The sequence below is a fragment of the Octopus bimaculoides genome, chromosome 8 (genome assembly GCF_046866305.1).
Source record: "Octopus bimaculoides isolate indiv1 chromosome 8, ASM4686630v1, whole genome shotgun sequence".
Classification (NCBI taxonomy): domain Eukaryota; kingdom Metazoa; phylum Mollusca; class Cephalopoda; order Octopoda; family Octopodidae; genus Octopus; species Octopus bimaculoides.
In genome coordinates, this window is record NC_142935.1 from 39,352,096 (window position 1) to 39,371,456 (window position 19,361).

The 19,361-nt window shown below is 38.5% G+C and overlaps 1 protein-coding gene across 8 annotated transcripts in view; it reads right to left on the reverse strand.

The window, feature by feature from the left end:
• Positions 1–646: 646 nt before the first annotated feature.
• The window catches only part of LOC106883850 (uncharacterized), a 64,486-nt gene continuing 45,771 nt past the window's right edge, over positions 647–19,361 (reverse strand). For 2 of the 8 annotated variants that reach the window (XR_016242851.1, XR_001411166.3), the window contains exons 20-29: positions 19,098–19,316; positions 16,388–18,374; positions 14,191–14,262; positions 10,573–10,829; positions 8,549–8,719; positions 5,560–5,773; positions 4,657–4,799; positions 3,150–3,174; positions 2,539–2,617; positions 647–1,324 (exon numbers count right to left, since the gene is read on the reverse strand). Coding sequence is in view for 6 of the 8 variants with exons in the window: in XM_014934990.3 (XP_014790476.2) it covers positions 1,291–1,324; positions 3,150–3,174; positions 4,657–4,799; positions 5,560–5,773; positions 8,549–8,719; positions 10,573–10,829; positions 14,191–14,262; positions 16,388–18,374; positions 19,098–19,316 (3,122 nt within the window). In the remaining 2 variants the exon portion in view is untranslated. The remainder of the gene's footprint in view (positions 1,325–2,538; positions 2,618–3,149; positions 3,175–4,656; positions 4,800–5,559; positions 5,774–8,548; positions 8,720–10,572; positions 10,830–14,190; positions 14,263–16,387; positions 18,375–19,097; positions 19,317–19,361) is intronic. The other 6 variants (XM_089356360.1, XM_052970044.2, XM_089356361.1 and 3 more) reach the window with 3 other exon arrangements.

Here is a 19,361-nt window from a genome sequence, read left to right on the forward strand (position 1 = left end):
CCTGAAGACAGAGGCTCGATTTATCCAATGTTTATTTGCTTCCATTACCGGTTGCATATTCTGTTGAACTACATCTGCCAACATCGTGAAGGAACTCCAAGCCTCCAGAAACAGCTGTCAGACTTGTAACACCATACCTTCTCTCCTTTAATATATAAATATATATTTATATACGAATATTCATTGCTTGAGAATTTTCAGTCTTTGCTTTCTCTCTATTTATTATGTATACTTGCATATTTTTTTAATATCAAACCCAAGCAGTTTTATTTATTTATTTGCATCAGTCTCCATATCTACTCACCTGGATTCCTCCTATAGCCACTGTTTACCCAGCAGACTTGGTTCCTCATAGACATTAGAGTGTAAGTTCAAATCATTTGAGCACTACAAAGTGTTTTCTATATTGAGAATCTCTGGATCCCATCTGTTGGCTCTATACCAGTGCTCCACAACGGTATACCCTGGCACACTGGTGTGCCACAGTAAAACCTGAACATAATTTTTTCCCTCCATACTTTTAGTTATATTTTTAGTTCAGGTGTGCCACTGAATTTTGAAAAGAATATAAGTGTACCGCAAATGAAAATAGGTTGTGGAGCTCTGCTCTATACAAACATATATACACGAGAAAGTTAAAACAATGTTTACAATCTTGGAAATTTGCTATGTCAACATAAGAAAGTTTGTATGTCAACATACAATCATTTATTTAAAAAAACATCTTTCGATTGTTCAGTCTGCTTTTAGCAAATTAAAACGAAAAAAATTATGTACAAAATAAATCAACAAAACAACAACAAAAGTACAAAAAAAATGGTAATGCAGAAACCAGTTCATAATGTTCTGTTATGTGTCCAATTCAATTCCTAGAAATAATAAATGGAGAGAAATCCATCTCTTTGTCCTGCATTGTTTTGTCATTTAACTGTTTCTTTACTCATCTTCATCCAACTGCCTATACAACACCAGAGCACAAACACTACCACCGTCATTATCATCATAAAGGTCTGTTTGAGAGAAGAAAGGAAAACCAAGCAAAAGGTATTTTAATATAACAAAGCTAATTAGACACAGGAATTTAAATGTGACTGATGGAGGATTTGGCTGTAGGTAGTACACGACAGGTATGTTAAATGGTATGAGAGAGAGACACACATACATACATATATATATATATATATATACATGTAAAAGAATGTGTTTGTCTGGAAGAATTTTCTTTTGTCAAAGAACCAGCAAAATGGTGATAAACTAAGTCTTTTAAATGGTTTCTTTGCTTCCAACCATTCAGGATCGATAATCAGTGAAAGAAGCAGATTGCCTATAAAGAAAAAATAAAATAAGCAATATTATAATGAATCATTGGAAATTTAGCAATGTCCACAAATCACATCATAACAATGATCCTGCCTACCCCCAGACACTTACATACTGAATCACCACAGTCCATATTTTCAATATAGATTATCTTTTACTTTATCTTGGATCAACATGGATTGGTGCTTACATTTGGCACCAGCACTGAGGCTCACAGTCCTCTTATCTGTAATAACTATAGCTAAAGGTAACTTTAAGCTAAATAAGCAGTGGGAAGGAAGGGCGGGTTTCTCAATATTTTGGTATTATTACTAATAAGTGTAGTATAAATAATGCATGTAAATACATGTTACACACATCAACTGTGGTTACACAATGAACCAGACTGGTGACCATGAGAATTTCAAGACCTCTCTCATAATTTATCTGCATTGAAGATGGTGTTGAACCCCTACTTGCTAGAAAAGTTGGTGTTAGTCAGTGGAGTCTTCTGCAAGTTCAAACATTTGCAGTCTTAATAAAGTAAAACAGTTTCCTTTCCCAAGTCACCCAACAAAGAACTAAAATTCACCACACTTCCTATCCTCTCATAGAAAGTTAGTGTAACAAATGATACTTATCAATGAAAGTTAATAAAAACTTGTTGATTCTGGAGTGTCCCACACTTTTGATTTTGTCTCCCACGTTTTTCCTTCATCATCATCATTTAGTGTCTACTTTCTATGATGGCATGGGTTAGACAGTTTAACTGAAATTGGCAAGCTGGTTCCAATCTGATTTGGCATGATTTCTATGGCTGGATGCCCGTCCTAATGCCAACCACTTCAATAGTATAACAGGTACCTTTTACGTGCCACTGGCATGGGTGCCAATTACATGACACCAACATCGACCACGACTACGATTTCACTTGGCTTGACAGGTTTTCTCAAACATAGCATATCACCAAAGGTTTTGGACACTTGTCATTGCCTGTGTGAGGCCCAATGTTCAAAGGGTGCTTTTTACGTACCAGTTATATGACACCAGCATTGACTATGACTATGATGTCTATACATTAATTACCCACTTGCAATCACCTCCAATAATACCAGCTTCAATGCAGATGTTATACCCCTTCATTCCCCTCTAATCTTCACACCGCACACAAGCCTTCTTCTGTACATGCAATCTAAATACCTCACGCCCCAAACTTGCACTAATTTCATGATTACAGACCTTCTAAGATTCTCCAATGATATCATGCAAATCATGTCCATCTTTGCCAGTTCAACAAGTAGTGAAGTGTTGCATGCCTCTGCATGGCCATAGTTGAAATGCAAGAGCCAGTCAAAGAGTAAATTTATATGCATATGTGAGAGAGAAAGAAAAGATTTTATGAGTCTTACAAATGAAGAATGGAAGGGATAATAGGTTATTGAAAATACTGCTTTCAAATTTTGGCACAAGGCCAGCAATTTCAGTGGATGTTAATGATTCTGCCAGTTTGCTACCTTAATTTGAGAACTAGAAATATCAACCCAAATGCTTTTAAATTAGATCCCAATGCTGGATGTTCAAGAACCAAATGAAGGGCAGATTTTCAATCTCGGGATCATCCTGATTCCAAAAAGGTGTATGTCTATGTAAAGCAAATGTAGACTGAGATACAGGGATCCCAGAAAGTCAGACAGAATTTTACTTTTTATTATTATAGATATTAAATCCAACCCATGCCAGCATGGAAAACAGACATTAAATGATGATGATGATAATAATGATGATTAAAAACTCAGCTTACAGCATCAGATTAGGCGTAGTGATTTTAACTGAAAACAAATATAACTTACCCAAATGTTGGTGCAGAACCAAAACCTTAAAAACAAAAAAATAGAAAAAAATTAGTGTTGAAAAATGAAAATGAAAATAAAGTAAAAGTGTGTGTGTGTGTGTGTAATACATTCGTAAATTATTCCAGAATAAACTCTTACTGTTAAACCATATTCTTTGAAGTACATTTTTTCATCTGTATTTTTTTTTTATGCAGCTAATCAAGCTAGTGTATAACCTCTAGAAAGCAACTACTTAAGATTAAATACAAAGACACACACATACGTATATGTGACGGGCTTCTTTCTGTTTCCATTGACCAAATCCACTCACAAGGCTTTGGTCAGTCTGAGGCTATAGTAGAAGACACTTGCCCAAGGTTTCACACAGTGGGACTGAACCCAGAACCATGTGGTCAGGAAGCAAACTTCTTACCATGCAGACATGCTTGTGTAGTAAGTTTCTATTGCAGTTGGTGCATGGATGATACTAAATAGTATTTTTTTATGGTGGTAGTCATATTTGGCAATGAATAAATAAATCTATAATTAAAGGCTTTTCAGGAATATAACCTTGTTTTCAAAAGTAGTATATTAACCCTTTAGTATTTAAACTGGCCATATCCAATGCAAATATTCTTCTCATTTTATGTTCAAACTGGCCAGATCCAGCCTCTCATATCTATCCTACAATGTGAGAGGCAGGATTGAAATCTCAGAGATACAAGATAATGCAGGACTAATTCAAAACAATGTGAAAAGATAAGTATTACGTTAGAGTAATCTGAATGGTAATGGGTTAAGAAACACACTGGGAGTGTGTATTTTTTTTTTAAAAAAGGGGTGATTTAATTCTTTAGCATTTAAACCAGCTATATCTGATCAAAATCTACCTGTTTTATGTTCAAACTGGTCAAATCTGGCCTCTCACACTTACCCTACAATATCATTCTAAAAATAAACTACCACATCATCAAAATATTAAAGCAATGAGCAATTCAAAACAATGTGAATAACACTAAAGGGTTAAAGAACATTTGGGTACTACTTCAAGCAGGTTGAGAGACAGCATATCACTGTCTTTCCTCTATTACTTCCACAACTACCAATCCTTTGCTTTATGAGTGTTTCTCCACCATCACACTTATTCTGTCTTTATTCACCCTCACGGACATACTTGCCTTGAACAAATGGAGACTACATAGAGTAGAGATGACTTTTCAGTCAGACAAGGAACATGGAAGGTCTAGAGCTAGTGTCATCAGTTAATAACCCAGGGAGGAAACTATAAGCCTTAATCTTTTAGCATTTAAACAGGCCATATCCAGCCCAAATTTTCTACTTGTTTTGTGTTCAAACCAGCTAGATCCTAGCCTCTCACACCTGTCTACAATGTTATTCTAAAAATAAACAATCACATCATTAAAATCTCTAAGATAATGCATGATTAATTCAAAACAATGTGAATAAAAAGGCATATATCTGACAGAGTAATGTGAATGCTAATGGGTTAAATAAAAACTTTTACCTCCGGTACTTCCGCCTCCAAATGCAGAACCTGAACCAAATCCACTGAAACCAGTATTCGGAGCATTAGCTGCTTCATTGAAACCTTGGACTGGAGAAGTCTGTGCTAAACTGCCAAACGTTGGACTGCTGCTCTGTGCAAAACTGAATATACAAATAAATAAATAAATGAATTATACATGATTATGGAACAAAAATTTGTTTAATAGTGGTCTGGGATAAGACAACAAGTTAATAGAAATGGTACTGCACTAGACTAAATGCTCTGTACAATATTTTCCATTGCTTTGTCAGAAGGAAGGGACAGTGCTCATAACTTTTACAGTGCTTTCAAGGTTGATAAAATGAATATGACTGATAGTATTCAGCATATCTTATTTAACATGGAACCCATGCTAGCATGGAAAGCGGACGTTAAACGATGATGATGATGATGATAATGTAGAAAGCCACAAAACTGCAATATTTATCTCGAGACAGTATCTATTATAGATGTAAAGTGTTAAAAAAAAGGACAGAACCTCTTTAGCAGGTATGGATTTTACACATAGGGTAGGAACAACTCAACACTAAGTAACAGAAGCAATGTAAAATCTGATGAGCATTTTATTAACATTAAGGGCTGGGATCAGCTGCTCATAAATCCATCCTCACAATACACCACCACTTGGAAGGGATTTATACACACACACACAAACATTCTGCAAAGTAGCTGATATTAGGAAGGGTGTCCAGCTGTAGAAACGATGCACCAAAGCAGACAGAGCTTGGTGCAATCTTCTTACTTACCAGCTCTCGTCAAACCATTAACTTATGCCAGAAAGGAAAGCAGACATTAAATGATGATGACAAACACACATACACACTAATACACACAATTACATACATAAAGGTCTGTACTTACTTAGCAAAACCTGGAGAGGCGTTAGAAGACTGCTGTCCAAAAACACCTGCTGAGCCACTGTTGAAGGAAGAAGAAAATAGCTGTGAAGCACCGCTTCCAAAAGTACTGCCAGTAAATGAAGCACTTCCTCCAAAAGCAGGCTTATTTCCAAAAGCTGGAGCTCCACCAAAAGATGTTGATGAACTGAAGCTTGGAGATCCACCAAAGGCACTGGCTGAAATGATAAACAGAAGTTACAAACAAATCTTAGTATGTCTCAAGTCTTGTATGTGTCAGTAAATTTATTTCGGAGATCTAGGATTAAGTTTGATGATAAAGACCGTGGTGATGGTGCTGCTACTGAAGATAACAAAAATTGTTTTGAATATAAGATGCAAGGCCAGAAATTTTACACAATTCAAATGACACTAGTCTTGACTTATACTTTATTTTACTGACCTAGGAAGTATGAAAGGCAGATCTGACGAGTGAAATTTGAACTTAAAACATAGACGCATAACATTTTATGCAACGTTCTATCAATTCTGCCAATTCACTATCCTAATGATGATGATAATGCTATACTGCTATTGATGATAATAATGGTAATGTCAGTGAAAAATTTAATGTTCTGATTGTGTACGAACAGCCATGCTACATGGCAGTGAAACATGGGCTGTGACTGCTGAGGACATGCGTAAGCTCGCAAGGAATGAAGCCAGTATGCTCCGCTGGATGTGTAATGTCAATGTGCATACCCGTCAGAGTGTAAGTATCTTGAGAGAAAAGCTGAACATAAGAAGCATCAGTTGTGGTGTGCAAGAGAGACGATTGTGCTGGTTTGGACATGTGGTGAGAATGAATGAGGATAGCTGCGTGAAAAAGTGCCACACCCTAACAGTTGAGGGAACCCGTGGAAGAGGTAGGCCCAGGAAGACTTGGGCTGAGGTGGTGAGGCAAGACCTTCGAACATTGGGCCTCACCGAGGCGATGACTACTGACCGAGACCTTTGGAAATGTGCTGTGCGTGAGAAGACCCGACAAGCCAAGTGAGATCGTTGCCAGTACCCCTGGACTGGCTCTTGTGCGGGTGGCACATAAGATGTACCATCTTGAGCGTGACCGTTGCCAGTACCGCCTGACTGGACTTTGTAGGGTTTTCAAGCGAGATCGTTGCCAGTGCCCCTGGACTGGCTCTTGTGCGGGTGGCACATAAAAGACACCATTTCGAGCGTGGCCGTTTTCGTGCAGGTGACACGTAAAAGCACCCACTACACTCTCTGAGTGGTTGGCGTTAGGAAGGGCATCCAGCTGTAGAAACTCTGCCAAATTAGATTGGAGCCTGGTGTTGTCATCCGGTTTCACCAGTCCTCAGTCAAATCGTCCAACTCATGCTAGCATGGAAAGCGGACGTTAAACGATGATGATGATGATGATGATGATGATGATTGGCAGGTGATTATCAAGGCCTAGTTCTCAAATCCCTCCTATTATAATTCTCCAAACTATACCAAAGGACTTTAAGAATGACACTTAGTACTCCAAGCAGTGTCTGCAGAAAATTTAGAGAAGAAATTCCAGACATGGAAATAAAACCTGGATAATGATAGTAATGGTGATAGTGTTAATGGTAATAACAAGAATTTCAAATTCTGGCGCAAGCCCAGCAATTTTAGAGGAGGAAGTAAGTCGATAACATTAACCCGTGTTCAACCAGTATATATTTTATTGACCCAGGAAAAACAAGCAGAATTAACTTCGGCTGAATTTGAACCAGAAATGCTATATCCGACTTGCTAACAATTCTGTCAGGTCATAGCAATACCATTGATTGTTTTTATTGCTGTTTAACACCAGGTTAGTACTCGTCAGGTAAGCCTGTGACAGAGGTGTTATAATCATGACCATTCTATATTTTTTTTAATAATTAGGACTACACTGTGCAATCTATTCCTCATTAGTAAAGCTGTTATTGTTACCAACTACAACCACCACCACTGAAGGTGGCCACAAGTTCTCTCCAAATTTGTTCTGCATTAAGGCAGCAGCTTGACCTTAACCCTTTAGTATTCAAATTATTGTCAAATGTAATGCTTATTTATTCATATTTTTAGAATTAATCATGCATTGTCTTATAGCCCTCTGATTTTTAGGAGATAACCGTTAGTTTTTAGAATGATACTATAGGGTAAGTGGGGAGGGGCAGACTTCGCCAGTATGAATTAAAACAGGTAGAATATTTTCGCTAGATGTGGCCAGTTTAAATGTTAAAGGGTTAATCTCACAATTCACTGATACCCTTGCAATGGACATGTGCCTTGCCTTGGGCCTTCAATTCCTTGTTTAGAGTCACAGAAGTACCATTATGACATATGGCATGCCTTGGACAATTTTGGACTGGCAGTGCCCATCCCTCTCCAGATCTGATCACAACTGATTTCCTCCAAAACAGAGAAAGACAGACAGACAATAAAAGAGTGAGAGAAAGAAGAGTCGACGCCAATTCAGGACTGATTATTTTATTGATCCTGAAAGCAAGAAAAGCAAAGTTGACTTTTTGGCGATTTGAACTCAGAGACTAGAGAGTCAGAACAACAACTGCAAAGTAATCTGTCTGACAGTCTAATAACTCAGCCAATTGGCCACCAAGTTTACACACATCACTGGATAAACTGTCGTAAAACAACCGGATTGCACATGTGTGTGTATGTACACACACACACACCTAGGTTACTCTTACAGGCATTACATTAACATTTTTCACACAAATACATGTACAGTCAGACAACTGTCATCTGAGCTATTTATCTATTTACATGAAAAGAAACCTTAAATCCAACCTCTAATCAAGCTACTATGCAACAAGGCACACACAAAGATAGACATGCATGCATGCATGCACGCACACAGATGCACGTCTACATTGCCACCACCCTCACTCCTCATCCAGCTATAAGATACCACTTCTAATTCATCAACCCTTTATCAATGTCCAAATAGAGCTACTTACCTTGCTGCTGGGGTTGATTTGCCTGCTGTTGTTGGCTGATACTAAAGCCAGAACTGGCCACACTGCTGCCAGTGTTTGATGAACCAAAGCTAAAGGTGCTGCTCAGTTTAGAACTAGCCAAAGAGACGCTCTTGAAGCCTGATGCACTTGCCTGGGAACCAAACAAGTTAGCTGTGTGCAAATACAAAGAGAAGAGCTTTAGTGACATCATTTCTCAATCACTCCAATAAATTTCACAAGACACACACACACAAATAATAACATTCAAATCTAAGCTATTGTATGCATAGATAACCCTTTCTCTTGAAAGTTTTAGACTTGGGACACAATTCTCTAGAATCAATGACCTGGATATCATAATCTTGAATGCCTATGAAGTGACTGATGTTCATAAATGGATGCTGTTTTTCATGTAATGACAGGGACAACAAGATTATAATCTTTGCTATAGCAACCGAATATATCCAGGTGGTCATTGCTTTTTAGTTGTTTTTACTTTATTGCAGATGTGCTAAAAGGAAGTAGATTGAGTACATTCTGTTATGATGCATAGCACACCATTATGTTGTAGAGCAATTGGATCCCAAGTAAAACTAGAATGGTCCATGATGGGCTGTAATATACTGTTTGTACACTATTATTGTGTCTTTCTGTTCACCAAACATAGTACCTGTGATTGTTCTAAGTAGGTCTGTAAACTGTTTTGTTTTCTTTACTGGGTCTTCTATCATCATCATTTAATGTCTGCCTTCCATGCTGGCATGGGTGGGGCGGTTTGACAGGAGCTGGTTAGGTAGAAGCCTGCACCAGACTTCTGTGACTGTTTTGGCAGGATTTTTACAGTTGGATGCCCTTCCTAACACCAACCACTCAGCGCTTTATACATGGCACAAGCATAGGTGAGGTCAGTTTTTGGCAAGGTTTTTATAGCTGGATGCCCTTCCAAATGCCAACCACTTTACAGTGTGGACTGGATACTTTTTAAGTGGCACCTGCACTGACAGGGTCACCAAGAACCTTGCGAAACAAAACAAAATAATTATAAAAAATTTTTCTTCTGTGTATGTACAACAGCCAAAACATTTTAAGGCCATTTCCTTTGCTAAGCTAAAGCAAAAGTTAGCCTTTCAAGGCCTGTGACAGTCTTCTCTTATTTTTGCCCTATCCTCTACAACTTCGTTGCTCTCATTACCTCTTCTACTATTCTTTAGCCATGTCTTGGTTTTCCTCTTTTACCTCCCTCTACATTTATTTCAGCCTTCCTCAGCATAGGACCCAATCATCTCATCTCATTTCTCCCATCATGTCACCCATCACTGACTATTTCCATTATTCTCTGTAATTCTTTAACTTCCCCTCTTTCAGTAATATTCTTCTCATCCACTGAACAATTCTCGTTCTTGTTCTTTCCAATCCTTTCATCCTCATTGCCCACATGTCTCACTTTCATAAATCGTAGCATTTCTCATACATATATGAGATGCCATAGGATCAAGAGGGTTGGTCATATACATATTACCTAACATATTATTCCAGCATGAAAATCACGGACAATAAAAAGATGAAGTCAAACCACTAGCTCTATAATAATTGAGGAGAAAATACGTGAAAATGTTTTTTTTATTCAAATGCTTATAGTGTATTTAATTGTGGTTAGATTATCAAGAAAATTGTCAGTATTATAGAAAAGACTTCATTTTTTTAAAATGTAAATAGTTCTTTTTGATAAAAAAATAATGTTGTCCATGTTATTAGAAGTCTACACAAGTAGAAAAAAACCCATGTACATTAAAAAAACAATAAAGAGATATTAGTAATGTCTAGTAACAGACATGGACACACAAACATGATAAAAAAAAAAAAAAAAAAAAGAAATGTTTTTCCCCACTAACTTTTTTGCAGCTTTTACATTATATAATTTATAAGACTAAGAGATACATGCAATGTTGGGTGAATTTGTGTTGTACAGAATATGAAGAGTTAACACAACACCCGTTCTTGAAGGCATCCTATTTTTATTTTACCTGCATTCTGAGTTGTTGCTCCTGAATTGAACACTTGACTAGTATTGCCAAAGATGTTCTGGTTAGCATTCTCTTCACTTGGCTTCCCACCGAGACCACTGAAGAAGGGTGTGGATGCTCCAGATGAAAACAGACCTGCTGACATGCCACCAAGTGAGGCTGATGCAGTGGACGACTGGTTGTTGGTGCTGCCAAATATGCTGCCAGTACTAACACTGTTGCTGCCAGTAGTTGCAGGTTGACCAAAGACTGACGAACTGGAAATTACAAATGCACAGAAGATATACATACATATTAATATATTCATACAGTACAAGTTAAATCATAAATTTCTTGACAAATAACCAATTAAGAACTCCATGTCTATTTCCTTTCATATATTATCATTTTATCCTTTATTAAATTTGGGCCTTAGTATTACATCGTCATCATCATCATCATCCTTTTAACGTCCGCCTTCCATGCTAGCATGAGTTGGACGATTTGACTGAGGACTGGCAAGCCAAAAGGCTGCACCAGGCTCCAATCTGATCTGGCAGAGTTTCTACAGCTGGATGCCCTTCCTAACGTCAACCACTCAGAGAGTGTAGTAGGTGCTTTTACGTGCCACTGGCACGGGAGTCAGTCCAGTGGCACTGGCAATGACCTTGCTCGAATGATTTTCTAACGTGCCACCAGCACAAGTGCTAGAAGGCAACGCTGGTAATGATTATGCTCAAATGGTGCTATTTACGGGCCACTAGCACGGAAGCCAGACAGCTGCTCTGACAATGAACAGGCTCAACAGTGCTGTTAGTGCTCCATTGGTACGGTGCCAGTCATTGAGTATGGTTCAATTACAATTTCACTTGAGCAGAGTTTAGTGTCCAATGAAGGAGAGGTTGGCATAGGTGCCAGTCGTCGGATTCGGTTCAATTTCAATTTCAGATTTCAAACACAGGGTATATTTAGAAAAGAAAAGAAAACAAATTTGTTTATAATCTATTTAATTATTTGATGATTTGACAGTGGGTGCAGGTTGTATAATTTGCATTATATAACCAATAATGGGATGAAGCACTAAAGAATGACCTTAGAAAGAATGCTGAACCGTTCAGGCGAGATGACAAAGAATGGAGATGCCTAGTGCCTTGCTGTGCTCAAAATCCGATCTCCACAGTAAAAGCATTAAACCAGTCCCCTCGTGGTAAAGATAGACTTGCAAGAGCGCTGTGTCAGTGCCATGTGAAAGTGCTTGCACAGGGCCACATAAAAGCACCCATGTGGTGTCATGTAAAAGTGCCTGTGTAGTACCATGTAAAAGCACCGAGCACACTCTGTAAAATGGTTGGTGTTAGGAAAGGCATACAGCTGTAGAAACCATGTCAAATCAGACTGGAGCCCAGTTTGCCAGCTCTGGTCAAATCACCCAACCCATGCCAACACAGACAATGGACATTAAATGATGATGACGATAATGAAACACATAAAATGTGGTGAAATTAACCCTTAAGCATTTAGATTACTCTGTCAAATGCAATGCTTGTTTATTCACATTGTTTTGAATTAATCATGCATTATCTTGTAGTTTTGAGAGGCTGGATCTGGCTGGTTTGAACATAAAACAGGTAGAATATTTGGACTGGATGTGGCCGGTTTAAATGCTAAAACCACCTTAAGTTTTATTTTATTTTCTACGTGGCTGTGTGGTAAGAAGCTTGCTTCCCAACCATATGGTTCCAGGTTCAGTCCCACTATGTGGCACCTTGGGCGTCTTCTACTACAGCCATGGGCTGACCTAAGCCTTGTGAGTGGATTTGGTAGACAGAAATTGAATAAGCTTGTCATACATGTGTATGTGTCTCTCCATCGTTGCTTGACAACTTGTGTTGGTGTGTTTACGTTCCTGTAACTTAGTGGTTCAGCAAAGAGACCGATAGAATAAGTACTAGGCTTAAAAAGTAAGTCATGGGGTTGAACTGTTTGACAGAAATCACTTCAAGGCAGTGCTCCAGCATGGCCACAGTCAAATGATTGAAAAAAATAGAAGAAGACATATATATATATATATATATATATATATATATATCTTGTATCTTTTATTTGTTTCGGTCACTGGACTGCAGCCGTGCTAGGGCATCACCTTCAAAACAGTATATACATAATAAATGGCTAAGATTTTAAACATAAATGATAGGCATAAACATGGCTGTGTGGTAATGCTCACTACATAAGCACGTGGTTTTTAGGTTTCTATCCCATAGTATGGAATCTTAGGAATATGTCTTCTATAGCAACATGCTGAGCAATCTTTGTGAGGGAAATTGGTAGAAATTGTATGGATGCCTGAAATGTGTGTGCAGAAGTGAAGATTCATTTACATTTGTCTTTGTATGACATTTTGGGGGTAAAGTGAGATCATGTTTACGACTAGTGTACATAACATATGCTGTAACTCAATGAAGACCAGTGGAATAAAAAGAATACCTTAGTTGTAAAGCAGATAAGGACTCATCATCATCATCATGGTACATAAAAACGTTCATGCAGTAGCCCTACATAAAACATCCATGCAGTGCCACATAAAAGCATCCAGCATACTCTGTAAAGTGGTTGATGTTTGGAACATCCAGTCGTAGAAACCATGCCAAATTAGCCTGGAGTCTGGTGCAGCCCACCGTCAGCTTGCCAGCTCTGGTCACACTGTCCAGCCCATGCCAGCATGCACAAAGGATGTTAAAAGATGATGCCTAATATAGTGAAATATCACATTTCACTTCCATAATTACGATGAGAGTTAACTCACAAGAATATAAACAGTATAAATTAACAGCTAAGATTTTGATGGAAATAATATAGTTCAGCCCATTCAGCGGGGTGGTTGGTGTTAAGACAGGCATCCAGCTGTAAAAACTGTGCCAAAATAGACACAGAAGCGTGGTGATGGCTTCTGCCTGGCCAGTTCCTGTCAAACTGTCCAATTCATGCCAGGATGGAAGGAGGACGTTAAATGAAGATGATGAATATAAGACACAGGCACTAATTTGAGAAAGGAGAGGCAGCAGATAGTCTGTCATCTAAATGATAGCTGCATAGTAGGGCTCTCTTTTAATTAAGTGGAAGAGCAGCACTCCTGACTACATAAAAGATCAGGTCAACTCTTATCAAAACACTTATGATCAAAGGTATACAAGCCGTGACCACCCTAGATTATCCAATGCATCCTTTTGTTTTTTGATACAATAGAACCTGATTTTGAGAGACAATTGACTACTATTTCTTGCAGGTCAAGTAACTACATAGCATAAGATAGTACTCTATCTGAGTGTGACACTAGATCTCACAGACAAGTGATGTAGGATTGTAAAGGACACAGATATACTACACAGGTTTCAAATTTTGGTATAAGGCCAGCAATTTCGGGGGGAAAGGGCTAAGTCAATTACATCAACCCCAGTACTCAGCTGGTACTTATTTTATCGACCCCGAAAGAATGAAAAGCAAAGTCAACCTTGATGCAAACACTGATATACCATATTTGCAAACCTGTTTAAGCGATAACAGCATTAAATATGGATATGATGATGATGATAACGACATTGTTAATCAAAATGGTAAATTTTAAAAATATCAACTTACCTGGAAGGAGCCTGTCCAAAAACAGATGCTGTTGAAGCTGCTGATTGTACAAATGCATTTGTTTTGAAGGTACTGTAAGAGATTTAAAATATAATATTAAATGGAAAAAAAAAGGAAAAAAAAATTAAAACCAAAGCAACTCTAAGTACTTCTGTGTAACAATGTTTTAAATGTTACTCCTGTACAACATGATCCTGTGTTTGTAAATTTTTCACAAAGTCCTAAACTGGAGACATAAATGCTTACTTTTTTATCCTGGAGATTGATAAACCAAGAGCTACCAATAGCTTTTATATATACATATACTCTTTTATTTGTTTCAGTCATTTGACTGCAGCCATGCTGGAGCACCGCCTTTTTAGTCTAGCAAATCGACCCCAGGACTTATTCTTTGGAAGCCTACTACTTACTCTATCGATTTCTTTTGCCGAACCACTAAGTTACAGGGACGTAAATACACCACCATCGGTTGTCAAGCGATGTTGGGGGGACAAACACAGACACAGACACAAACATACACACACACACACACACACATATATATATACATATATATGACAGGCTTCTTTCAGTTTCCGTCTACCAAATCCACTCACAAGGCTTTGGTCGGCCCGAGGCTATAGTACAAGACATTTGCCCAAGGTGCTACGCAGCGGGAATGAACCCAGAACCATGTGGTTGGTAAGCAAGCTACTTACCACACTGCCACTCCTGTGCCTATATATATATATATATATAGGGGAGGCAGGATAGTGCTTGTGACTTCTTTCAGGGACCCTGAGACTAGTTTAACAAAGGAAAGAAGCTGTCCTCCAGAGACCTGGCCCAAATGCTTGTGAAAAAGTGTGAAATGCTAAAGGAATGCAAGGACCAGATGATGGTACTAAACTAAACAGAGCAAGTTTAACACCAGAATATGGTCTGGGATGCTTTCAGCATGTTGCAAGCATTCAAGTTGGGTCTCAAGTCTAAGGATAAGTTGATATCTTGATGTGCTGTTTATTTCTGTATCATTGCTTTCTGTAGAGTCTCTTTGGTGCAGATTTCTGCTGGTGAACAATTTTTTTGTATACTCAAGTAGATACAAGAGCTGTTGAAACATAAGTATACACATATAACAGGTTTATCTTAGTATCTGCCTACCAAGTCCACTCATAAGACTTTCATCAGCCCAAGGATATAGTAGAAGACACTTGTTCAAGATGCTGTACAGTGGGACTGAACCTAAGACCACAGTTGGAAAGCAAGCTTCCTAACCACACAGCCATGCAAAAACAAACATTAATTGAAGAATCATTCAATACCTTATGCTTTTTTTGTTTTTCACAAAGAAAAAGAAGACAATAACTTTAAAGTTTTGTCCCAGTCTAAGACAAAAGCAACTAATCTAAAACTTCAAAGCCACCACTAGCACTTTTCCTTGTGAAAAATATAATTAACCCTTTAGCATTTAAACTGACCATATTCAGTCCAAACACAAACTGTTTGATGTTCAAACCAGCCAAATCTGACCACTCACATCTATACTATAGTGTCATTTTAAAAGTAAATAATGACACCACTGAAATCTCAAAACTACAAGAAAATGCAGGATTAGTTAAAAAAACAATGTGGATAAATAAGCATCACTAAAGGGTTAATATATTCATGTGTGCATGCTTATAATCTTTTGTTATATATTGACAAAACAATCAGTGTTCTTTGAACAATGTCAAATGTGTCAGAAACTTTTGTGTCAGTCACACCCATCAGGTATATTGTGAATCAGTGATTATCCCATTAGAAAGCTGTAAATAATGATGTTTACAAATTGCATTAATAAAATAGCATATTCCAGTTGGTGAGCGAGCCTATATGTTGTAGCCCAACATGCAAGAAACAATAGCTAAATCTCTCTAAAATCAAACCCTATTGTCACAGAAAGAACAAACAAAATGGTCGTAGTGGCTAATGTAATCCAAGTTATACTACATTTGAGAGAAAAAATTGGTCAGGTCATTTTGATTGTACATTTGCTCAATCAGAGTTGACCTTGGGTTAAACAACATCAACAGACATACATACATACATACACAGGTTGAATTGAATTACAAGCCAGTTTACCCTATGTGGTTTGGGCAAAATAGGAAGAAAAACAACAAAACATAAAAAATGACAACGATGATGATAAAGTCCAAGAATATGCAGGTATACGTACTTGTCTGTTGAACCAAAAACTGACTGATTAAATGCAGTCATTGGAGTTGTGCTCGTCTGCCCAAAAAGACCTGTAGCCTTGGTAGAAGCTGCAGGAGATGCTGAAGCCTGCCCAAACACAGACCCAGTTTTAGACTGAGAGAACAGTGTCTTGGCTGTACTGAAGGCAGCTCCAGTGTTGCTGGCATTTGAATCATCAATACTACTAGAGCCACCAATTGCTGTATTTGCAGGTAAGCTAGCAACTTGACCAAATAGTCCAGTGCTGCTGCTGCTGCTAGAGTCTTGACAAAACAGTCCTTTGGGTAAGGGGTTACTCGTGGATGATGTAGGAAATGTGCTTTGGGTGAACAGGTTAGAAGTTTGAGTAGTTGGTGATTTGAATGGTTCAGCAACAGTTGATGGCGTTGAAGTGTTTGTTGTCTGTACAGGTAAACCAAAAAGTGTATTGGCAACGTTGGCAAAAATACTGGCAGTGCTCCCAGAGGGCATGTTTCCTGAGACTGTTGAGACAGCAACACCTGAGGTGGGATTACTGGTACTGGCTGGAGTGTTAAAACACATTGTGAACATATTAGTTGTGGTAGCTGCAAAGGCAGTTGTGGTTGACACGGAAAACGTAGATGGTGCTGTAGCTGTCGTAGAAGCAGACGAGGCACCGAACAAAGTACTAGGAGGAGTAGGAGCAGCAGTAATTGTAGTAGAAGTAGCTGCTGTTGGAACAGTTATAGATGTGGAAGCAAGAGCTGAGAAAGTAGTAGTAGGAGCAGCAGTTGCAATAGAAGGAACTGTAAATGAAATAGTATTAGTAGTGGTGGTTGTCATAATAGGAGTGGTAGGAGATGAAGCAGCAAGTGTTGTCGGATCAGAGATAACTACATTAGCCACTGGTGAAGTTAGTGAGGACAAAGCTGGAGAGAGAGTTGCACTTTTTGCAGTCAATCCTGAAGGTGGCGGGAAAGTCAAAGACTCTTCAGTTTTCAGTGAAGTCAGCTTTGGAAGGTTATTCAAGGCGGAGAACACAGGCACTTCATTTGAAGTTAATGATGTTGTTGCAGGTACTGCTTGTGCAGCTGGTGCTGTAGCTACTGCAGTAGGTGCAGCAGAAACTACCTCAGTTGCCGAAGGCATTACTGCATTTTGTTTGTCAGTAGTAACCTCAGATGTGGTACTGCCAGCAGGAGGGAACGACTTGAAAATCGATGTGGTGGGCATTGTAAATAAACCTGCAGCAGGAGAAACAGCTGCAGTGGAGGTTGTTGTCTGAGGGGACTGTTGTTGCGGCAAGCTTGTACCTGTAGATTCAATTCCAGTAGAGGTTACACCAAAAGAGAAACCCTCTGTTGGAGCTTGCAAGGGGTTTTCGTTAAACATCTGTAAATTGTTCAAACACTGTGATGTAGGTATCGGCTTCAACTTAGTGGTTGCAGCTGCATTTGGAATGGACGTATTTGGTGCAACTATTTCATTAGTAGCAGTAGAAGTAGTGGTGGTGCCAACTGTAGAAGGAACAAATGAAAAAATATTCTGAGCATTTTTAGTATCTGTAGCAGCAACTGCAGTGCCAATTCCAGTATTCTCTTGAGAAAATGAAAATATTGAGTGTTTTGAAGTTGGAGCAAGTGGCTTTGAGGGATCATTAGCTGAACTGGTATTAAACTTTGAACCAGAGAATGAAAATGTTGCTGTGCTATTGCCAAATAAGCCCTTGCTAGTTGATTCCTCAGATGATTTGGGGGTGGCAAGAAGACTTCCAAGAGTTGAAGATTGTTCTGGGGGCTTGAATATTTGTGACTGTGGCTTGTTAGTATTGGCTAAAGGTGGAGATTTGGTCATTTGTGTTGTTGTAAACTGATTCACCTTGGTTGATGTAGTTGCCAAAAAGGGGGACGATGCACCAAGCTTGTCAGCAACACCAACTACATAGGGAGGATTTGCAGCAGTTGGTAATTTCTGAGCAGATTTTGAAGACTCTTCAGTTGTTGCTGCTGTAATAAAATTAGGGAAAAGAAATTAAAAACAAAAATTGAAGACATCTATGAAGATATAAGTTACAGAAATGAATGTCATCATCTTTATTTAATGCCTGTTGTCCATGTTAGCATGAGTTGGACAGATTGACCAGAGCTAGCAAGCTGGGAAGCTGCACCAGACACCAGTCTGATTTGGCATGGTTTCTATGGCTGAATGCCCTTCCTAATGCCAACCACTTCAGAGTGTGCTGAGTGCTTTTACATGGCACCACACAGGCACTTTCGCATGGTGCTGCACAGGTGATTTTATGTGGTGCCGCACAGAAACTTTTATATGACACTGCATGGCTGCTTTTATGTGGCAGCCACACATAAATAATAAAGGTTTCTTACTAAGGTACAAAATCAACTTCAGTTGCGAAGAAGTACAGTCACACTGATACCAGTATTATAAATGGTAACATGTACACAGATGTACATAAGACAAACAAATACACTCTCTCATAAAACAATATGTATGCAGTGTGAGGACCTGTAGAGTAATGATATCCTTTATTTGAAAAACAGTTTAAGGGTTGGTAACAGGAAGAGGATGCAGCTGTAATGTAAAATCCTACCTTGAATAAATCCTCTTTCAAGCCCATGCTAGTCTAGGAAAAACGAACATTAAACAAATAAGGAGAAAAAAAAGCATAGAAAAAGGAAGAAAAATACGATTAAAGGAACACCTTTACTTACCGTCAGCTTGCTTCTCTTCTGCTATGTCAAGAGCTGAATATTCTTCTACATCCTCTTCCTCTTCCTCTTCTTCGTCGTCGTCTTCCTCCTCTTCCTCTTCACATTCTTCTTCGTCTTCATCGTCATCCTCGTCGTCTTCCTCTTCTACTCCAAGACAGTCATCACCTGTCACAGATTCTGCTGAGGAGATGTCTTCTAGGTTGAGGCTACTGGCATAATCTTAAAGGAATGACACACATGAAATGCAGTAAACATAAGGAATTT